General features: G+C 37.2%; 1 protein-coding gene across 1 annotated transcript; it reads left to right on the forward strand.

Annotated features, from left to right (window-relative positions):
* The first annotated feature begins 144 nt into the window (after positions 1–144).
* Positions 145–23,257, forward strand: CCDC18 (coiled-coil domain containing 18). The gene is made up of 24 exons (XM_075424928.1): positions 145–226; positions 908–1,055; positions 1,233–1,389; positions 1,649–1,816; positions 3,817–3,926; positions 4,781–4,909; positions 6,266–6,362; positions 7,134–7,255; positions 9,157–9,466; positions 10,762–10,865; positions 10,975–11,135; positions 11,793–12,013; positions 12,809–12,919; positions 13,719–13,850; positions 14,623–14,757; positions 15,329–15,406; positions 16,780–16,896; positions 18,222–18,389; positions 18,851–18,993; positions 19,436–19,599; positions 20,422–20,635; positions 21,212–21,311; positions 22,401–22,517; positions 22,963–23,257. Exons 2-24 carry the CDS (start codon positions 925–927, stop codon positions 23,146–23,148), a joined length of 3,375 nt encoding a protein of 1,124 aa, XP_075281043.1. The 5' UTR covers positions 145–226; positions 908–924; the 3' UTR covers positions 23,149–23,257.
* The last annotated feature ends 49 nt before the right edge of the window (positions 23,258–23,306 follow it).

Here is a 23,306-nt window from a genome sequence, read left to right on the forward strand (position 1 = left end):
CCTCGGGGGGCCCGCTCGCCCAATCGCAGCCACGACAGCACCGCTCTCCGCCCGCCCACAGTGCACCGCGGCAGCGAGACTCTACCTCTGCTGGCGATGCACTTCCTCCTCCCAGGTACAGCGGCGGCAGCGGCTGCGCACAGGGGAGAGCGGTGCGCGCATGCGCTGCGAGGGCCTTGCGGGGAAGGCGGGCCTCGCCTCGGTGGCGCGCGCCGTTTGAAGCGGGGTGAGGACCGGGCCGTGGGGCCGCCGCGGGGCGGGGGTGCGGTGCTTGACGGCGGCTCCGCGCTGCCGGCACGAGTCTCCTCGGAGCCGAGGACGGGCGCCTTTCCGCCTCTCCCTTCCCTTCGGGGCGGGCGGCTGCCTGGCGGCCTCGGGCCGCTGGTGGGAGAGCGCTGAGGCGGGCGAGCGCCAGCTCGCGTCGTCTGTGCTGCCGAGGCCTCCCAGCTCCCAGTGTTTAAATTTCGCTGGTGATCGGACAGCGGGGCGAGTTGTGTGTATGCGCTGTGTGTGCGCTGCTGCCTGTCTAGGCACCCTGCCAGCTGCATGGGGCCTCTGAGCTCACTGAGGTGCGTTCTGTAAGAGGCTCTTGGCAACTAACGTGTAGCAGGTTTTTCCGGTTTTCGTAAGTGGCAATTTGTGGAGCTTCTCATGCTTCATGACTACATACAGAATACTTTTTCTCAAAAAAGACAATTTGTGCGGGGTAATTTTTATCTAGTGAATGTGGGAAGAGGCAGTGTGTGAAATGTATGCTTACATTTGGAAACTCAGTGTTTGCTTTTTTGTGTTTTTCTTTTATTGGTCTCTTTTTTTTCTGTTTGCCTTATTTCAGTATCTTTAAAAGTATCTTTGCAAATAATATTCACATAAATTAACAGTGTTTTAATATTAAATACTATTTTAGCCATACGTGTGGTACCAATGGAATATAGTATGCGGACTTGCTCTAAAAGTGCTCCTGATGAAGACCTGCTTGCAAATTTACAGTCATTACGGAATCAGCTGAGGAGAACTGAAAAAAACCTACAAACTGTGGAGGAAGAGCTTTCCAGGTATAAGTGTGTTTGGAAATGAGAACAGCCTGTCTCTTGTAGTGTAAGTCGGTCTTATTCAGTCTAATGAATTATTACGAGCAGCTCCTTTTGTGTCATTCTTTTGAATACCCTTTATGAGCAGTTTAAAAATAATGAAGAAAAAATGGTGTAGCAACTTTTTGCTTTCCCTGCTAGCGCTAGTACAAGTGAATATTATGGCCACTACTTTGATGAGGCTGCAGACTTCACTCTGGAGGACCTCGCTCAGCCTAATTGCAACTATCAAGCCTTTTCCAAGTGTAAGAAGAATGCCGGTAAAACATCCTGCCAAGATTTTCAAAGAAAATCCAAAGTAAATATTCCACTTCCTTACTTATTTTTATTGCTTTGGTTTTCTGTTCTTTGCTATGTTTATGGGGTTTTGTGGGTTTTTTTGCTTTTGGGGTTTGGAGTTGATACACTCTGTCATTGGGCAATTATATCAATGGAGCACTTTTAAGCATAATACAGTTTAAATACATTTGTTCTGCAGAGTTTCCATTGATGTATATATTGCTTGCATATGCATATATAAGTGTGTGTACATATAAAAAAATGTGGTTTTTGTCTAGTCTTACTCAATATCCACAATTTCTGATAAAACTGTGGAAGGAAATGAAAGTCTTAAGGAGAAGCTGGATGCCCTTCATGAGCAAAATGCAGCTTTGACTTCTCAGAACTGCTACCTGAAGAACAGAGTGGAAACAATGAGCTTTGAATTGATGCAGTCAAAAACAAGGGTATGTATCTTTAGTGTAGTCATCAGAAAGACAAACCCCAAATCCAAAAAAACATGCTAGTGACAGTGACTTTTGAGTCTGCAGTTCCAAGGAGAATATGCTATTTTTTTGTCTATCTTAATGTAATAGTTAAACTCTAAAGCTTAATATTATATTTTTCCATTATATTCAACATTCATGTTGGAACAGAATAGTTTGGAATCTGTTTCTCTGTGAGTAAAACAACTATATTAATTATGAATTCTATTTATTCATGTTCCAAAGTTTAATCTAAAGTCAGTAAGTAACCTAACGAAGAACACATTATCTAAGAAAGTAGTTCAATAATGTATTTAGTACTGTATGTTCATATGTGCGAGCTACATTAATGTGAATAGTAATGGCACAGCATTCATTTGTCTAAGAAATGAAAAATGTTGACCTTTCAGGTTGGATTAATATCGCTATTTTGAAAAAGGGAAGGTGAGTTAGAAGGAAATATTGTATCTAATTGTACTGGGTTTGGAAGGCAAGGTTTTGGCAGCCAGAGGGGCTACAGGGGTGGCTTCCGTGAGAAGCTGCTAGAAACTTCTCCTATGTCTGATAGAGCCCATGCCAGCTGGGTCCAAGACAGACCCGCTGCTGGCCAAGGCCAAGCCCAGCAGTGACAGTGGTAGCACCCCTGTGATAACGTTTTTAAGAAGAAAAAAACCCCCTTGCGTAACGGCATTTGCAGCCAGAGAGAGGGGTGAGAACTCTGCAGACACCAATGAGGAGGAAGTGAGGAAGGAGGGGCAGGAGGTGCTTCCAGGCACCAGAGATTCCCCTGTGGACCATGGAAAAGACCTTGGTGAGACAGGTTGTCCCCCTGCAGCCCATGGAGGTCCATGGTGGAGCAGGTGGGTGCCCGAAGGAGGCTGTGACCCCATGGGGAGCTCACACTGGAGCAGGCTCCTGCCAGGACCTGTGGAGCCATGAAGAGAGTAGCCCAGGCTGGAGCAGGTTTGCTGGCAGGGCTTGTGACCCCATGGGGGACCGACGCTGGAGCAGCTTGTTCCTGAAGGACTGCAGCCCACGGGAAGGACTTGTGTTGGAGAAGTTAATGGAGAACTGTCTCCTGTGGGAGGGACCCCATGCTGGAGCAGGGGAAAAGTATGAGAAGGAAGGAGCAACAGAGACAATGTGTGATGAATGGACCATAACCCTCATTCCCCATCCTCCTGCACTGCTCAGGGGGAGGAGGTAGAGAAGAATTGGGAGTGAAGTTAAGCCCAGGAAGAAGGGAGGGGTGGAGGGGAAGGCATTTTTAAGATTTGGTTTTATTTCTGATTATCCTTCTCTGATTTGGTTGGTGATAAATTAAACTGATTTCCCCAAGTCGAGTCTGTTTTGCCCATGACAGTAATCGGTGAATGGTCTCTCCCTGTCCTTCTCTCAACCCATGAGCCTTTAATTACATTTTTGTCTCCCCTGTCCAGCTGAGGAGGGCGAGTGATAGAGTGGCTTTGGTGGGCACCTGGCATCCAGCCAGGCTAAACCATGATGCTGATAAATCATTACTGATTTAATATACACTTGTATGTACAGTTTTGTTCATGACAACTATATTCTTGTATTTGTTTTTTTTTGTTTTTTACATTAATAAAACATAGCTATGCTTAATGCTTTTTTATTTGAGACATCTCCAAGACAGTACAAATAAGTAGATAAGCAAACTGTTCGACTGTCTGGCATGGAAAGAACAAATAGCAGGATGTAAACTTCTAGGGAAAAGCAAGAGACAAGATCAACATATAAAGAAATCACTCTGCTAGACAGCATATCACACTGGAATGCTGCCAGGGAACTGGAAGGATGTTAAATGAGCAGAAAATTGGAGGTCAGTTTCTGTAAGTGAACAAGGATCTGCTACGGTAAGGTTAAAAGCACTGTGTCATTCAGTAAGCGGATTGTTCTTATGCGTCTTACCTGAAGGTACATATGCAAGTGTTAATGAAACCCCAAATATGTTTGTATTTCAGATTTCTTACCTTGAATCAACTTTAGGTACAAGTTTAGTCAGCATTCCGAAGCTGAAGGAACAGATAGTAGGCTTGGAAGCAGAAGTTTCAGCTCAAGATAAAATTCTGAGGTAATAAGTGTACTTTTAAATCAACATGTTATTGTGGTCTGCTTGCTAGTCCGATCTCTTTTTCGGGATGATACAATTACTGGTACTGTGTGGTCATGTAATCTGGGGCTTGAAACTTTCATTTCAGAGCCATACGTAGGAGGAGGGAGGTGTTTTATTTTGTGCTGAATGTATTTAAAGAAATGGAGAAAAAATAAAGGCTGGTAAAAAAAAAAAAGTTTATAAAGTATGCTAAACATGAATGTGCCCTAATAACAGACGAGTCATAACTGTGAATCTTCTGTAGTAAAAGAAGCATACATATTTTCAAACATGACAGTGCAGCATGTAGCGTAAAGGATTCTTTCTTCATGAATATATCAAGGCAAATGGCCAAGTAAAGCTAATGTAACCCGTGTCCAGAGGCTGTCAGGAAGACATACCTGGCTGTCAGTTTATCTTACAACCTCATGCTATATAATAAATATCTCAATAGACTGTCTTAACAAAAAGAAGTAAAAAATACTTGTATTTAATTTATATTTCAGTGTTGTTTCCCATGTGTGTATTCTGACCAGTCATACCTATTGTCAGAAAAATGGTGATTTCTATGTTCAGATCTCATGATACAGTCAGCCATCTGGGTCCTTGGCAATCGTGACACCTGATGCCTATTGATTTGGTTTGGACACCACTCCAGCCTGCAGACATGCTCCTGGGGCATCTCAGACGACGGGTGTTCCAAATCTAGTTTTGAGAGTTGTAATGTGTTTGAATAGTGCTTCTCAAACATCATGTGCAGAAAATAACAACAAAAATATAGTTTATTTACAAAAAAGTTCCTATTTTTTAATCATACTTTGTTTATTTGCTAGAGATGCAGAAGATAAACTAGATCAAAGCCGGAAAACAGGAATGGAAAGAGAAAACATGTTGCAAAGGTATAAAAAGGACTGTGAAAATCTGAAAATGGAGTTAATTGAACAAAGCAAGCAAGGAAAGAGGTAGCTAAGTAACTTTAATAAATTGAATACAGAATAATAGTGCATAAGGGTTTATTTCCATTGGCTGATGTTTACTTTGTAGAATCAAATAATTTCTGTGCTCTGAGGATGCTTTTTTTAAAAAAAGGGGGAAATTCTGTGTGAAGATACTTATTACTTAAACAGGCATGTTTTAAATCTTGAAATTTGCTGGTAGTTGCAGGCTGATATCATACACTAGTAACCAGTTTATCACCTGTTTCATCCCTTCAGAATAGAGGTACTGTCGTGGAGAGCTGAAATGAGTCCAGAATATACTTTTCCTGAGTTATTTTTTACTTTGTCTTGCAAGAGCGTACAGTGTATGCTCAATACTCAGTATTCAACAGTACTGAGTGCTGTATTTTTGGAGCTGGTGTGAGGGAAGTGATTGAAGCACAGCTTCATCAAGAGAACATTTTTATGTTATCCTTAATCTTACCTGCCTATATGGTACTGTTGAAAAGGGTGCTGTAATTCCATCCCAATTACCATTTTCCTTTCTTGTTGCCTCCTTTAGTCTAGTGTTTGTGTGGCTATTGGGAGGGTTCGGTAATTTCTTTTGGCTGTTGGAAGTTACCGTATACAATCCTATCACCTCCAAAATGTAATTTTAATGAAATGAGAGGAATAAATAAAAAGATTCCTACCTGCCCAATTCATTTAACTCCATTACCTGGGGCAGAAATTAACTGAATTAATGACTTAAGAAAACATTTCTTGAGCCTTTTGAATGCAAACCCCTTGTTCGGCTTGTCTGTCTACCCATGAAATTACCTCTAACCTTCCAATACCTAGGCAAATGGAAATACCGTGAGGCTTGCACTACAGGTGAAGAAATGTGGTGTGATTTATGTTCATGGTTCATTCAGAGCATATGGGGTTGGAACTATCTGTGCTTAGTCAGTAGTTGCAAATGTAAATATTGTGGTGCTTTAGAAAAACTGAGCTTCTGCCAGGTGTTAAAGGCAACACACAGAGTTATGGTTAGTATTAACAATTATTACAGTTTGCTATTAATCAGCAATTACAACCCCTTACAATTCTTTGGCCAAGCAAGTGCTTTAGACTAACACTGTTTTGTTTTTTATTCTGAAATCTATTTATCCCCTTCTCTTTTAGTTTTTAGTCTTAGTGAAATTTTGTTTATGTTAATATGCAAAAATTATATTTAAAATTAATTTATGCCTCATGAAACTTTTATCTAGGGCTTAAAGTTGGAAGAAGAAAAGAAGTTACATGGAGCAATTAATTTAGTGGCTGTTTTTAGTAACTGGATGAGTTAGATACATAATGAATGAAATTTGTGATTTTTAAAATTGGTATGCTTCTTTGCAGAGCAGAACAGCAAAGAAATGAAGCTTTGTTGAATGCGGAGGAGGTGACAAGAGCTTTCAAAAACTATAAAGTGAAAATAACTGAAAAGTTAGAAAAGGTAAGAGTTTTTTCTTCACTTGTTTTTGCTGCGGTATTAGTATTTTGCTTCTTCCAATAAGCTAGGCAGCAGACAGCAACAGGTTCACCAGTGGGTCAAGTGTTTCTGCTTGTTGATGGCAAAGTCATCAACAAGAGGTGGGACAGGGTAAGCAACTGTTTGTGGTGATAACTTCAGTTATGCAGTTTTAAACTGTCTTTGTGCAGTCTGGACAGTCTGCATCTTTGAGGTATCCTGATACTGCTTCTGTTTCTTGTGTCTCTTGCTTGCCGACTGGGTTAATTTTACATTTTAAAAGTATATGATACTTTTAAAAGATCTCTTTTGGCTCCATCTGTAAAACCTGTTCAATGAAACATGAGCTAGAGAAGAGGTAAGATGAAAATAAAGTCATCTCCCAAAGTTCCAGTGGTCAAAATTGTTAATGCTTCCTGCCTTGTGGGAGGAGAAAATACAGGCCTGAGACAGTTAGCTCTTACAGAGAATTTTTATTTGATTCTTCTTTCCATGTGGAAGGAGATGCCAACCACAAATATGCCCTAAAAATATTAAGCCAAAATAACATTACTTTTTTTCCCAAATGACAGAAAGAAAGAAAACTTCTTTGCCCCTCTCCTTTTCTTCACAACAGTGAGCAATAGAATTATCTACAGGCTTACCAGAAAGAAAAAAAGAAACAGCATAATGTTTCTAGTATTCTTTTTTAAAAGGCCTGTTGGCCATGGAAGCTTAGATTATTGTTGTACCGTAACCAAAAAATTGCTTTTTAAGGTTAAAGCTGAAGAAGTAGTCTTGGAAAAACGTTTAATTACTTGTGAAAAAGAAAAAGAGAAGTTGCATGAAAAGTGTGTGAGCTACAGAAAGGATCTAGACATCCTAGAAGAGCAATTAAGGTAACACAAAGCCTTTTAAAAATCTCTGTACAGTTATCTGAGAAGAAATTGTGTGTTACAACTGTCACTGTGAACATGCTGCTGAATTCGTGTAGTTCAAATTAGAACAAACATCAGCGAACACTCAGGATCAGTATCAGCAATTCAACAGAAAAACTGTGATACTAAACGGGTAAACAATGTTAGTATATGCTTACAAATTTCTAAATTATTTTATGTAACTAATCCTTAAAAGTTCTAATCCCACACACTGCCATGTATTCACGGTAACAAGCTGTGTGTGTAGCACAGTGTGTGTGATGCCCCACCAAGCCTTCTAGAAGCACAGGTTCCCTTGCTCACACACTGCTTCTGTGGGAGGTGTGGGTACTCTGGCTTTATGTATACCTGTTCTGCTGCCTGCGGTCTGCTGATGTACATGCCAATGAGAAGGCTCCCCATGAGTTCCCTTACACCGCCAGGACTGCCTGCTTACTGCACACCATGTTGTCAGTCCCTAGCGAGAATGAAGGATACTCTTTGGATCTGGTGGGGAGGCTGCACTCAGGCCTGAACAGAGGTTGTGATGCTTGACTGCAACTTATAAATATCTGAACGGTGGGTGTCAGGAGGATGGGGCCAAGCTCTTTTCAGTGGTGCCCAGTGACAGGACAAGGGGCAATGGGCACAAACTGAGGCACAGAAAGTTCCGTCTGAACATGAGGAAGAACTTCTTCCCTCTGAGGGTGACGGAGCACTGGAACAGGCTACCCAGGGAGGTTGTGGAGTCTCCTTCTCTGGAGATATTCAAGACCCGCCTGGACAAGGTCCTGTGCAGCCTGCTGTAGGTGACCCTGCTTCGGCAGGAGGGTTGGACTAGATGACCCACAGAGGTCCCTTCCAACCCCTACTATTCTGTGATTCTGAAAGTGTCAGACCAGGGTTTGACTGCTGCTCTGTTCCCAGTCCCAGTTCCTTTCCCACTGTTACAAATTTTTATGCTCCTTGTGTGTGTCTTTGCAAGCCAAACCTCACTTTGTTTCAGAATTCTTTTGGTAATTCCCTCCTTACTTTAACGATGGAAGGCAACCATCAGCTAGTTCTCTTTAGCACTATTAGGTGTGGACAAACACCTTTCTCAGTTTTGGGTATTCCATTCCCACGCACTGTCCACACCCATGTTCCTCTCTGAGTAATTGTTGTTTAGGCCATTTTGGTGGGCAGTGTGTGAGCAACCTTGCACTAGCTTGAGCCTGTTTAGTAGCTCTCTGCTGCTGCTGGGGGTCTTTTCTCTGGACTGCCCTCGTTTCTCTGCTAACTTGCCCTGGGTTTGGCGGTCTTCAGGACCTTTGCCAAACTATTTCAGTTTGCTAAATCAACAGGTACTTTAAAAAGTGAATAATTGATGATGGGCTAAAAATACAGTTGGCTTACTGTACAGTCAGGAGGGGAGAGAAGAAATGGGACGACTCCTCTTGTTAGCAGCAGAATGCTACACTAGCTCAGTCTTAGTACCTCATCTTCATCCGTTGTCGCTTTAGGTATAGTTACTTAGTTATTTTAACCTGTTCTTAACTGTGCTGAAGCCAAGGAAATTTAAAGCCACCTTGATCCGTTTCCTACCAGTGACTCTTCTGATAGTGCTTAAAACTTTTTAAAGCTGATTAAGAACAAGAAGTAGTTTATTCTCTGCTTTTGTTTGCTGATAGCGGTTTGTATGTTGGTCCTCAGGAACAGTGAAAGTTTAGTAAAGCAGAGAAAACTTTTCTGTCCTTTGTATAGAGCTAATCCTAGATTTTGAGAGGAAGGAGACTAGTAAAACAGTATAGTTATGGTGTGTTCTTCTAGTATTTTTGATGATGGAAATCCTAGTCTACTTCTCTATGTTGAACTATACCTTTCAAATGGATATACTTTTTTAGGCAATTAAAGGAAGAGAATCATAGCACAAAAGAAGAAACTAAGACTCTAGAGGCGAAGAATGTTGAAATGGTATCAATGCTGACTCAGTCTGATCAGAAAATCATTGAGCTTGAGAATGAACTCAGTGAAAAAGAAATAGTACTTAAAGAGAAAAATGCTCTAGTAAGTGAAAACATGGAGCTAAGAGCACTTACTGCACAGCAAAATAACTGCTTGAAATTATGCTATCAAGAAATTGAGGATTCAAGGGGAGAGCTCAACATACTAGAAACCATTATTTCCCAGTTGTCTCTAAGTACATCTGAAGAGGTACAGTAACTGATACATCCTTGCAAATTCTATTATGCGTCTTAAACAATTCTAACTGGCATTGCATGGAAATCCTGTGATGTTCTTGAGAAATAATGTGAGTAAAATATCTTTGCTTTTCAGGATGCATGGATAAAATGTTTTCTTAATATTTTACTTTTGCCTTCTCATTCAAGAACAAGGAATCAGTAAGAGTAATCAGCCAGCATTTAAAATTACACATTCTGTTCCTCTGTTCTAGGTATTGGTTCTTCAGATGTGGGTATATTCTCTAAAACGTGATGATGTCCTATTATGATGCTGAAGTGGTTCTCGGTAGAACAGTATGACGCTTCCCATATGTTTGTAGGAACTTTTTTTGCTGGAAAAGAGAAGGCATACCTTCCCTGACTGTGAATGAACTTTTGTTTTACCGGCATGAATCCTGGCTTATGAGCCTGAAGCTTGTACTGGTGAAGTTTATTGCTAAACTGAGTATGACTGGAGGAGTTGTGTAAAAAAACCAAAAAACCAAAAAAAAACAAACACAAAGTTGTGAAGTGGCTGGGGTTACTGGAGGAACTGTCTGGGAAGTCAGGAAGGACTAGAGAGACATATAAGGTCAGGAGTACAGATTGCATCAAATGTCTTTGTGTTTGAAGTATAACTGTGAGTAGCTGTATTGAAAACAAAATTGAAAGTATGCTTTCTGTACAAGTTTGGATTGCCAAAGCGACCTCTGCTGAAAAGAATGTAGTAATTTTGTACAAAAATGATGTTTTAGGCTGTTGTGATCATAGACATTTGTTTGGAAGTGCCTTAAAAATTTTTTAGGGCCCTTTTTTGGAAAACACATTTACATTTTCTGGAAAAATTTGGGATTATTCTAGTAATTTTTTGACTATCCAGAAGCCTTCTGTAACTTGAGGAAAAAATGGTATGGAATGCAGTCACCGAAATCTGAAAGGAAACATGATGTGAGAATTTAAGAGTGGAATTATACTATTTCCATTTACTTAATTTTTCACAGCAAAAATATTCATGCTTCGGTACATGTACAAAGGTACCTAAAGGAATGGTCTCAGTTTCAGAGGGCCTTAATAATGCCTGTAATGTCTACTAATGTGAGACAAACCTGCAGTGCTCTGCAAGCACTTACGTAGGAGAAGAATTTTAAAGATCAAGTTATCCAACCTTTTAACATCCCGGCAATATGCCTTAAAATTTATATGCTAGTACAACACATGAATTAATCACCCTGTGAAGCAACAAAAAGTCGATTTTTGCATTGATCTTGGTTTTCCCTTAACTTTCAGTTTAAATTGCACCCCTTGAAATGCCAGCTATCCAGTTCCTCAACAAAAGAAGCTGTCTTTAAATCTCAGTGTGAATCAAATAAGCCTCTGATTGCAGACCAAAGGTATAACTTTCTGGTTACTGAATTATGGCAAGAATAGGCAGATAATAAGGTGGTGTTAGAACTAGCATGTAGAAAGAATGTCGAATAATTGTCTCGTCATTTATAACAGTATTAAACTGGCAATGAAAGAAGCAGAGATTCAAAAGCCTTGTGCTAACTTAACTATCTGTACTGGAGCTGAGCGTCTTTCTAATGATAATGAAGGACAAGGAAATAACACGTTATGTGGCTGGGAAACAGAGCCTGTCAAATTGATCAGAAGTCAAGGAGGTAAGCTTACCGAAATAGCTGTGCAACTCTGATTAATACACAGAACAGGATTCTTTTGGTGGGGTTTAAATTGTTTTTATAATGTTCTTTAAATGTATCTCTGAGCTAACAAATATGGTTTGGTTGAACAGGGAGTATTTTGCCACCCTGGAATTCTGGATATTGCCATGTTCTCCAGGCACGATATTATTCTTCCTTTTACTAGTTAAGTTACTTGTTCAACAATATCCAGGCTACGAGTTTTGTTGAAATAGAACCATGTATTTTTCCTTTGTGCAGTTTATGCTAAGGTCTCCATATTTTCTGCAATTCTTTTCTCTCTGTCCTGCTGTTGCAGAATTTCTGCAATCGTTTCTTCAATCACTATTAGGACTGCTCCATGAAATGACTTCAGGGCACCTGTCTAATGATGCTGTCTTTAATTTTTTTGTTTGTTTGTTTTTGTTTTGGGGGGTATTTGTTTTCAGGAGTTGCAGCTTTCAGTTACATTACCGGGAAAAAATAAACAGTCTTGTTTCTGAATACTGTATGTGTTAGTTCAATATGCTGTCATTAAATTGTCTTTCTCCTCTCTTTGGTTTGTGTGATTATTTGCTTGAGTGCTGCTTGTATGTTTTTTTTATAAATTAACCTTAAATTTATTTGTTCTACTTTGAGAGAGGAGGAGATGTCAACAGTTGGAACTCATCAGCAAACAATTTGAAAAGGAGAGTCAAAGATTTCGGAAAGAGATAGAAGAGTTACGCACTAAACTGAGAAAAGCAGATGATGAGAATTCTTCTTTGCAGGCCAGCATGGCTCAGAGAGCCAGTCAGTTTCAAATCATACAGGAAGACCTGTTGAAGAAGGCTTCAAAAACTAGTAGCTTAGAGAGAGAAGTAAGTTTTTAGCAGCACTGGAAAAATACATCACTTTCTGCTTAGTTCAGTAATCAAAGACAGTTAAGACAATAATTATGGAAAAACTGCAATTGCCATATTAATTTTAAAATCTGGCTGATTTTAGAAAAATTGGAAATAAACTTTTGAGCAAGCAGAAAAACTTAAAAATAGCAGCCTTAATTTGATAGTTGTCTGAAATCTTGTTTTAAAGCTGATGTATTTAGTGGTCTTTACTATGACTACTTTGATTTGTTTTGTGGAAAATATGCACAGTCTTGTTGCTTTGGTATGGTTGAATTAATGTGTAATCTTAAAAGACAAATGTTGAAGGAACAGTTGTATTTTTCCTCATTAAATGTTAGTACAGTTGTCAGAGACTAACATTGTTAACAGAGAGACACAAAAGAAATTAAGCTTCAGCTAGCTCTTCTCTGGTTGAGTAAGTGAAAATGCTAATGTTTACATTCTGGTGCTAATGTGTTTATAGAATTCCGGCATAATGGGATTTGCAGTATTTCCTAATAATGGCCATAAATGTTATAAAACTGTAATAGCTAATTCATTCATATGGTACTGATAATAATTACGAGTTGGATAAATTTGAGGTAAATTGTTCTGAATTCTTCTCTGTAAGTGATAAAGTTTAATAGCTCATAGAAAAAAATAAACAAATACATAAATAACTAAAAATACCAGGAATTAGTAGCTCAAATGAAATTGGTGGTAAGAAAGTATATACAAGTACTTGAATAAACTCAAAACAGTTGTCTTCATGCTGTTTTTTAATTTCAGATAACAAAGAAATCTTCTGCACTTTCTGCACTGGAGAAACAGTTGGAAGAAAAGACTATTGCTTATTCTGCTGCTGCAGCAAGAAAAACGGAGTTGGAACAGGAACTCATGGTAAAACGTTCTTAGTGAGAAACTACATTTATGTAAAAAGACATAGATAGAGATTAAGTTAAAACAGTATTATTCCATGTATTCAAAATGGATAGACTTTCAGATCTTCTAAAGAATCTGTGCAGTTTTTAGACAGTGCAGTTTTTAAAAATAGAATCTTGCTGCAAGTAAAACATCCTTTTTTTTCCTGCTTTTGAACATTGTAAATTATTGTTACTTTTTCCTTGTCATGTTACATGCAATGAAAATCTAGTCCTATTGAAATAAATTGTGGCATTGCCATTTGTTTCAGTGAAATACATGTAGACCTGTGAATAAAAGTCTTCTAAATGGTAATAAGTGAAGAAGGTGATCTAATACTTGGAGCACTGTAAATTCTGGTCTGGGTATTGTTGTACAAACATTTTTAGTTTTGGGAAGGGGTCTAAGGTTGCTATAAAAGAAAACTAGTTATGTGGTGCCTTTCAAATGGAAACCTGTGTTTTAAAGATTCCATCTGTCCGTGCAAACATAGAATTTCTTTTTGTCCTTGTCAGAAGTTCCTTGCTCCAGTTGCCATAATCTGCCAGCAGTCCACCATGGCAGACACCTTGTCTCTGTGTATTGCCTGCATTTAGTGGCATTCTATACCGATGTTGTAGGTGTGGCATTCTTTGAAATGAAACATGCTGTGTATAACTTCAGTATTTTCTGTGTTGTTCTTTCATGAAATCTAGGAACTTGATCATCAAATATAACACCATTTAATATCACAGCTAAATATTTTTATGAAGTTCTTTTTGTTATTGCTATTTCCCAGGGAAAAAACAGACGCATTCATGAGTTGGAAACAACTATCAGTGAAGAACATGAGCAAATAACTTCGGCGTTTGAAAAAGCAAAGTTGGTTCACCTTGAGCAGCACAAAGAGATGGAGAAACAGATTGAACTAGTAAGAGCTTCCTTGTGTGGTAGTATGTATGAGTCATGTACTTGGTGACTCTTTTCCTATGTTAATTTCTTTGTCTTTTTAGTAATTCTGAGGCAGATGTCTAATTAAAAAGTTATATCTTCTCCCTGCTTTTCCTGATTTTAGTTCATTTTCCATCTAACACTACACAATCTCACAATTTCCCTCTGAGATATTCATATCCTCTTTTCTGCTCAGCTGAAGACAAATAGGGACTTGGGGAGAATTCTGTTGTTCTTTGCTCCAAACACCTAGCAAAAAAAAAGTATAGCTTTTCTGCCCGTTGGAGTTAAACAATGACAGCTTCTAACAATATTCTCTCATTTGCTGAACCTCTGCCAGCCTGACCCTTATGAGCATCTGTGTTCAAGGAAAACTGTTGGTAGGTTTTTCAGTCTTTACAGGTGAATTCTGTTGCTTTGTGTGATTAGAAATATAACTGTGGCTATTTCTAGCTGTTGAAGAAGCTTGACATCTTTTAGTAAAAAGAGCATATGCATGTCTTGCTGTCTTGACTGATGATAGACAATTACACTCTGTCTGCCTGCATTCTCCTGTTGCTTTAAGATATTAAGTGTTTGGGATTTCTTCATATTTTTGAGACACTGCAATACTGCTGATGGCAGGAATGTATCTGCTTTTCATTCTTAAAGTGATGGGTGGATAGAACTGAATGACATATTTAGATGCACAAATTCTCTGAAAAAGCTAAATAATAAATTAAAATAATAAACCATTAATTACTTATGGACAGCTTCAGACACAGTTGGAGAAGAAACATCAACAATTCATTAAACAAGAGAAAATAATATTTATTTTGCAACAAGATATTATACATAAACAGCATCATATTGAATCATTGGATGGGCTGCTGATAGAAAGCAGAGAGGTAAGGTTGGCTCTTGACTTTCTTTAAATGTGAATCAAAGAAGTGACTAATAATGATGAAAAGCATATCCATAAACACATGGAAAAATTAGAGAAAATGGAAGATACTTATCTTTTTGCTTCTTAATTCTTGAGTGATTGATTGAATCTAGTGTAGTCCCCAGCTACTACTACTGTATATTGTACAAACTTTAATGACCTTTCATTATTTTGTATCTCAGCATTTTGTGTATACCTCTGGTTTGCCCCTTAGGCTTCTCACTCTAATTAAAGGAAAGAGATCTGGATGAAGAACAATTGCATCTATTCTGCACTAGGTGGAAACCCAAGAATGTTCTATTATGGCAATGTTATATTCCTTTTAGTGATGCCTGCTGCTGCAGAATATGAAGGGACACTATCAGGAATGAAATTAACTTCAGAATATGATGTACACAAATATAGTATACAAGAAATTGTGTTTTAAATACTGTTCTATTTTTTTCTGATTCTTAGGATGAATTTTTATTAGTTAAATTACTTTTACTATATTTACATTTTGTTCTTTTGAATAAAAATATGTATACAAACAGGAAATGGAAAATCAAAATGTCAAGAACGATGAAGGATTGAAGATGCTGAAAAGTCAGTTAACAGAAGAAACAATCAAAGTTAGTAAGTTCTTTGTAATTTTCAATTAAGAGTTTTAAAGTTTGCAGTAATGGTGTATTTCCTTTTATCCTCCATAGAAAATCTACATTAGGGCTGCTTTATAGAAGTTTCTCTCATGTAAAGATATTTCAGAAGTCATTAACCTGAAGTCTTTTTTTTTGTAATTAAAACCTGCAGTAAGAGATTATGCAATACATAATTGCTTTATAAAATTACTGTAGTTACAAATAAGGCAGATTTGTGCCTGTTGTAATCTTAAAGTAAAACACTGTCTAAGAAAGATAACATTATGTAGGGTTTTTCCTCTAGATATTATATGATATATGTGATATTATAATATTGGTCATGGTTTTTAGCCATCTATACGTCTTCCTGGTGTTTGTCTGATAAATATTTTCCATGCAGCACTTGTAGCAGTATTTTAATAAACCACTGCTGTGTGGTGGTTTAGCACAGTCAGGTTTCAAACAGCATTAAATCTTCAGGGTATCACTAGAGAAGATTTTCTATCCAAGTGGCTTTGTAGTATTTTGGATGTTTTCCAGAGATGTAAAACTGACCCATTATCACTTTTCAAAAAGCTCTTGATTCAGGTGGGGAGGGAAGTGTACAATGCAATATGATTTAGAAGTCTGGTAGCATTGAAAGCATTAGCCAATCTGCAGCTAAATTCAGCACAATTCTCATTGATGAGAAAAGTCGTCTTAGCATTGAAACCAAAGAGTTAAGAAATGTTTAATTACTATGGTTAAAGACCTCTGGGGGTTTGTTCCTCATAATTTTTATCTGAGATTATAAGATATTTGTTAGAGATTACTCAAATCCAAATTAATAATAAAAGGATAAAATAGATTAACAGTATTGACATTGCTAAAAGCTCTTCCTTTCCCTTTTGGTAGAACTCGGGCACTGTCAGTGCAGAAAGGAGAAGAAAAAAAAAAAGCTTTCTGAGAGGAACTGTATTAAGATCTGAATGTTATTTTTGAAAGACACTTGTCACAACTCACATGTGATCATTCCAAATATTTTTATACAATTCTTTATGTAATAAAATGTGGTAGATAAATGATTTGGTATTGGGCATATGTTTGCTTTTAATTCTAGCTACTGACAAATACTGGAATATCTTCTCATAGCTGATAGTCTCATCTGATTTAAACAGTCTAATGTATTGTAATTTAATTTCACAGTTCTAATTTCTGAATACTATTTCAATTTTAAAGTTTATAATCTTCTTCCATGCCTGTCTTAATACTCTTTAGATAAAGATCTAGCTTTTCAGACATTTTACACAAAGATGTTTTTTAACCCCTTTTTTAGACTAGTTAATAAAAACCATGCCATGCAATTTTAATCTGTTACATTCAACTAGGTGAGACAACTTGAGTCAGCACTAGACGTATGTAAGGAAGAAGTTGCACTGTACTTGAGTCAGTCACAAGAAAATAAGGACATATTTGAAAATCAGCTCAAAAACCAGTTTGAAGAGGTAACAATTTGTTTTAACAACTCTTCTGTATTGCAGAGAACACTTGTTATGAATGACTTAATCTAAAATTTTGTCTGTGAAATAAGATACAAAACGTTTGCAGCAGGAACTGTGAATAGGAAGTAAGCTGGGAAAAGACTATACATTTTGTGAGGGTAAAGGGGAAAATCATAACTAAGAAACACTGAATAAGCTCACGGAGAAGAAGTGCAAAGATAAATGACTTGTTGAAGTAACAAAATCAGAATTGAGTGGAAGAAAGCATTATCTTGGGGAAAAAATAGAGAGCGCACTTATTGCAGTGTAAACTTAGGTGCACGTAATTGATTTGTGTTTCAAATAACTTAATGGGGAAGAAGTTCTGGGCACAGAAGATTTTTATTTCAGCTCCCTGGAGTTTTATCATACTTTCCACTACTACATGAAAACAAGAAGGAATTAAGTTTAAATATTATTAGTATGAATTTTTATTTGTGGGTATGCCTAACCACGTGAACTAATTCTCATAGTAGGCTGTTCATGTCAGTACTGCCCTGCCTGCTGAGAGACAGGATTTAGTCAACCGGAGATTACTAGACCTTGTTCAGGAGTAACTTGATGGAAATCTATGGTCTGTGTTATGCATAAGCCTGTGATATTTACTCCTGCTTTCTGAGCCTTAAAATCTGTTGTCCTTATACTGCATGTGAAACTCAAGAGTAGCAAGTGAGGCTTTGTAATTGTGGCCAACATTTTCATAAGTGACAGAGTCACTACTTCCACTTTAGGATGAGCCAAACCCCACCATGTTTTTTTGTGTTTCCTCTCTTTTTTTCCTGGAAATTCTTGACATTCATCACTGAGAAATCAGACCATTCAACATGTGACAAGTTAGGCGCTCAGAGTTTCTGGTTTTTATTGGAATGACTATTGTCGTAGAGGCAGGAAGAAATAAAGGGGATTGAGAACAAAATCAAAATCTCAAGGGGTAAACGAGGACTTTCTGAGAAATAAAGAGTGGCAGAAAGAAAAGCTGTTCAGTAATTTAGAAATGAAAAATCTTTGTTACATGTTTTTACAATATTGACCATTTTAGGTATCTTTAGAAAACAAGAAGTCAAAAACTGGGGCTGATAAGTTACTTCTTTCCTTCACTTTATAAAGCACGACTCAGTGATGAGTTAAGAGATGTTATGTACTGTTGAAACTGTAAGGCAACTAAATTCAGAGCCAGAAGTTTTACTGAATCATAGGTGTGATTCTGTGCTTGTTAAGAAAGAAGAGAATAGCTGATGCAAGTGCAAATAAAAATGTGTTATTGTAATGTAAAATAAATGTGTTTTCAGGTTTGTTATTTACAGAAAGAAATAAAACTAAAAGATCGGAATATTCAGGACACAAGTGAACAAAATATTCTCCTGCAACAAACTTTGCATCATCAGCAGCAAATGTTACAGCAAGAAACCATTAGAAATGAGGAGCTGGAAGATAATCAAATTAAACTTGAAAAACAGGTACAGTATGCTGAGAAGTGTTTACATAAAGACAGACAATTAAATGCTTTTATGTGTGTTTTTGTAATAGCTTTAAAATCTGAATGTTTGGTAACTGATATTTATTATTTTAGGTATATCTAAATTAAAGAGTTTAGTGGTTTGTTTAGTCTTAAAGCAGGTTCTATGCAATCAGAAACTAGTTAGCATGACAGTGGCTAAGTACTTGGAAAATCAAAACCTAGATTGCACTTAAGGAGAGGTGTATTGAAATTCAGAAAGTTGAATCTTGTTATATTAGAAACTATTGGTCTTTCAAATGTGACTACAAAGTTCTAGTCTTAAATTATATACAAGTTTGCACTATAAAGAAATCTGTTGTTTTAAAACTCTTGCTATGTGTGAGTTGCAAGACAAGGATGTGTATTTCTTTGGTATGTAATTTAAAGGTGCCAACACTTTTTAAATACAATTTTAAATAGATATCCAATTTGGAACAAGAGCTTCAGAAGCAGAAAGCATATGCAGAAGATGAGTTGAGAAATGTAGAGGAGAAACTTCGCCTAGCTGTTCAGGAAGCAGATTTAAAGAGCATGAAGGTGGATGAACTTAATAGTACAATCAGGTAGGTTTAGAGTAACTGAGAGGTATATTCTGCAGGTAGGCATATCAATGAGAAAGATTGCTGTCTGAAATGCTGTTTGCTATGTAGTCATACAGTTCAGTCTCTGAGCGTAGACTGGAAATCGGAAGGGAATTTTCTAACTAGCAGAGGCATGAGTTTCTGGAACAGTCTTCCAATGGAATTAATGTGTGTCCTGGCAACCTGTTTAGCTTTAAGATGGCACTTTGTAATGCAATTAAACTCATAAATATATGAAGTTGCTTCTAATTCTAGATAGTAGATTCTAGGAGAGCTTGGTAGTCTTAAAGAATATGGTTTTAATTGGAAGAAAATCCTGCTGAACGTGGATTATTCACAAATGCTTGTCTTGGAGCATGTGAGGACATATGTATGTTACTTTTGTTATAGGGTTCATTTTGTTCTGGTCACTTTTTCTATTTAGACAAATTAAATTGGAGATGGATCAGTGCAAGAATGAACTTATTGGTATGGAGAAAGAAGTAGTGCAAGTAAAACGAGATGGTGAAAACAAAGCAATGCAGATAAATCAGTTGGATATTACTTTGGAAGAAGCACGATCAGAGCTCAGTAAAAAGGCAAATGAGGGTAATCTCACTGTTTTGTTTCTCAGGGTTCCTCTCATCAGTCTCTGTATGTATTAGATGAGACATTTTTCCTTTTTTCGCCTGTTTTATAACCAAGGATGTGAGAGTCAAAATATGATAATTTTTTTAATGTGTTGGTAATTCTGTAGTTTAAACAAAAAAAGCTAAAAAACGCCAAACCAAACAAAAAATCCCCTCTACCCCAAAAAAACACCACAAACTTTTTTAATGTACCTTTGCAAATTCTCGCTTTTGTGGGATATACCTTTACCACAGGTGAAATAAATAAGTAGTTTTCTCTGTAAATTGGTAATGCAGATTGTTAATGTAGTAATCAAACAAGACATAGATTTAATAAAGGCGTATGCTAGTCACAAAAATTCAGCTCTTTAAAACAAATAGAAACCTCCACAAGAGAGTTTATGGAAATAACAAACTTTCCAACCCCTTCTCCTCTATTTAATTTTGTTTTACCATTCTTTTCAACTGGAGCCTTACTAGCAATTCTGCTTGCATTTTTCATAGCACTACATATACAGTTACTATGTTGTCTCTGTACTTTCTCCTTGGCCAAATGTTTTTAGATACATCCTCATATTTCAAATCAATTATAGATTATGAGCTGAATAAAACCGACCAAGACTTAGGTGCCATGAAAAGGTTGTTGTATAACCTCAGAAGTCACTGTTTTTCTAGATTTTCCTAAAAATAGTGATATTGAAAATCGATTATGACCATAAGTGCTAGTAGGCAGTGGTGTTGCATAAACACCCGGACTTACTGATTATTAAACATTTTGTGTTTTGCTGTGTGTGTAAAATAGTGAGTGATTTAGAAGATAAGCTGCTTCAAAGTGAGACTTGCCACAGAGGAGCCTTACAGAAAACAGTAGAACTAGAATCTGCATTACAGAATGCCCATGGAGAATTAAAAATCACTGCAACGCAGCTTCAGGAATTGCAAGATGCATTAAGGAATGCACAGTCCTCTCTGGAGGAGAAGCATATTGTTATCATGGATCTAACAACTGAGCTCAGGTAAGCTGATATCTTTTCCATCATGAAAATTCAATTGTGTCAGTTTTACCTTAGAACGGCAAGTAGCTTGGATGGTCTTTTTTATGTTCTTAGCAGCTCTCTATAATATTTTTAGGTGGTTTGTGGCTGCAAGGTAAATTGATACAGTAGCTCCTCAGTTCACTTTTAATTCGTAAAAGTGGTGCTGAATTCTTTCTTGAGAATTCTGTTTTAAAATGTGCTAAAATTTTTTTCTGAACCCCAAAGCTGTGAAATAATTGTAAGAGGAATTACTTTCTCTTATAGTGAAATTATCCAGTTTCCTTTGTGACCATGAATTAATTATGCTTTCTTCTGTACTATTCTTTTTTTAATAACGAGTTGTCCTGATAACCAATTAAATAACTTGCATCTCCACCTGGAATATCGTTAACAGAATTACTCCATTTGGGTGTGTTTCTCTGCAATCAGTTAGTTGATTCATGTTTTAGAGTAATTTGGTGTTAAGTAAGTAATAGTTCTCATAATTTTCAAGCTGGATACTTGAAGCTAAGCAACTGAATATGCATTAAGCAATTAAACTTATGAGAATTTCAGGTATTGCAAGGGAGAAATTGAAGACAGAAAACAAGAGCTCCTTGACATGGACCAAGCATTGAAAGAAAGGAATTGGGAACTGAAACAAAGAGTAGCTCAGGTCAGATCACTTTAAGTATGTTACTGACAATTATTCCTGTTATGTAGTAGATAAATTATAAAAAGCCTGCTAAGTTTAATTGCTTGCGCATATAATTCTAAACTGTACTGTTCATATAGCCACAGTGTCAACCTCAAAACCAGCTGTATGTTACTGAAGCCTTATGGTACCAGGAAAATCAGGTTGTGCTCCCCTAAGGGACCACAGAATACTGTTTTGATAAAACAGAAGCCTTGTGCAAACCTGTCCCATAATTCTTCCTTAGTGATAAAATTACAGGACAACTGTTGTCGTCCTGATATTTGATAAAACGAAGGAAAGATCTGCACTGAAGTGTGCTTGGAGATGATAGTTTCCTTTGCTTGTTTGCACTGGAGCATACCTGACTAGCTCTAAAGTAGCCTCTAAATATGAAACACTATCTTTGTGAATAAATTTCTGTAGCTCACTTGAAGTATTTTCAGTCTTTTCATCTGGCTTCAGGATTTGATACCCATTGACACCCATCATGGAAAAACTATTCTTCTGTTAGTTATAATTAGCCTATTAATAGCTACTTCCTGCAGAAGTTACCAGCCTTTGTATCCAAGAATATTTGAGGTTCACAGGAGGGGTGATGATTGTTTAAAACAAACAAAACAAAAACTCCAACTGTTCAAAAAATTGACACTGTAAGGAGGCCAGACCTTCCAATATATTCTGGCTACAGTAACCTATGGGCGGCTCTGGGAATTCATCAAAACAACAGGATTTTTTTTTTTTTGCTTTGGCAAAATTTGGCACATTCAAACCGGATGGGTAAGTATAATAAACTACTTACTACATTCTGTTTCAAATGAGAACTAAGTTTGTATTCTGTGTATCTGAGGCCCATATTCAGTTATGGACTTTTCCCCCAATTTTTCCCCTTTTCTCTTTGTGTTTGGCCCCTATTTTTTTTTTCAATGAGAGCTTTTTTTATATTGACTACTTGAGAGAATATCCTTGAGACTACATTCCTTTTGCTGTCATATTTTGTAATATGACTTCTTAAAATCTGCATACTAGTGCAAAATAAAATATTTCCTTTTCTTCCTTTTTTACCTCTAGATTACACAGTTGGATATGTCAGTTCGTGAACACAGGGGAGAAATGGAACAACAAATAATTCGATTAGAGTGCAACTTAGAGAAGTCAGAGTTAAAAATTAAGGAATGCAATAAACAGGTAATTCTTGCTTAAATTAAAAACCTAGTTTCCCTAACAAAGGGCAGCTAATTCTATGAAGAAGTCTGGTCCTGGAACACAATAGATGGCCAGGTTTAATCTGGAAGATTAATCTGGTTCCTTATTGTAGGGAGAGGGAAGAGTACCTTAATAATGTAAGAGCAAAAATATTTTGTTTGTCAATTAAAACTAAAAATTTTACAGGGATATACCAGTATAAAAATGAAAATGTATTTTTTACTTAATATGATATAGCTCCCAAACTGTTTTATTAATAAAGGAAAATGTTGACAAAATAAAAACTACATAAAAAGTTGACAAGGGAATCCAAAGTCAGAGGTGATATTGATGGTATTTGTGAGTTTTGGGTTGTTTGATTTCTTTTTTTAAATTGTTCTGATTTCAGTAAAATATCTGTTATGGTTTAATTGCATTTTCTGTTCAGATTGAGAGCTTAGAGAAGAAACTCCAGCATTCTAAAGATGAGCTTCGTGAAAAAGAATTTGGCCTGCTCCAGAGAGATCAAGAAATTAATCAGCTGAAGAAAAAAATTGAAAGAAAACAACAGACCTTAGAAGCTCTTGAAAAGGTAAAACGTTCCTTGGATACACAACAAATTACCAATTTTTAGTGCTATTACCATAACTACCTAGAATGAGTGATATGGTGTCCCTTTAGAATAAGTGTCATTACCTCTCCCCAGGTAATTGTATTTTCACAGCATCACAGAATGGTTTGGGTTGGAAGGGAGTTTAAAGATGATATCGTTCCACCCCACCTGCCATGGGC

This window comes from Opisthocomus hoazin, chromosome 6 (genome assembly GCF_030867145.1).
Source record: "Opisthocomus hoazin isolate bOpiHoa1 chromosome 6, bOpiHoa1.hap1, whole genome shotgun sequence".
Classification (NCBI taxonomy): Eukaryota; Metazoa; Chordata; class Aves; order Opisthocomiformes; family Opisthocomidae; genus Opisthocomus; species Opisthocomus hoazin.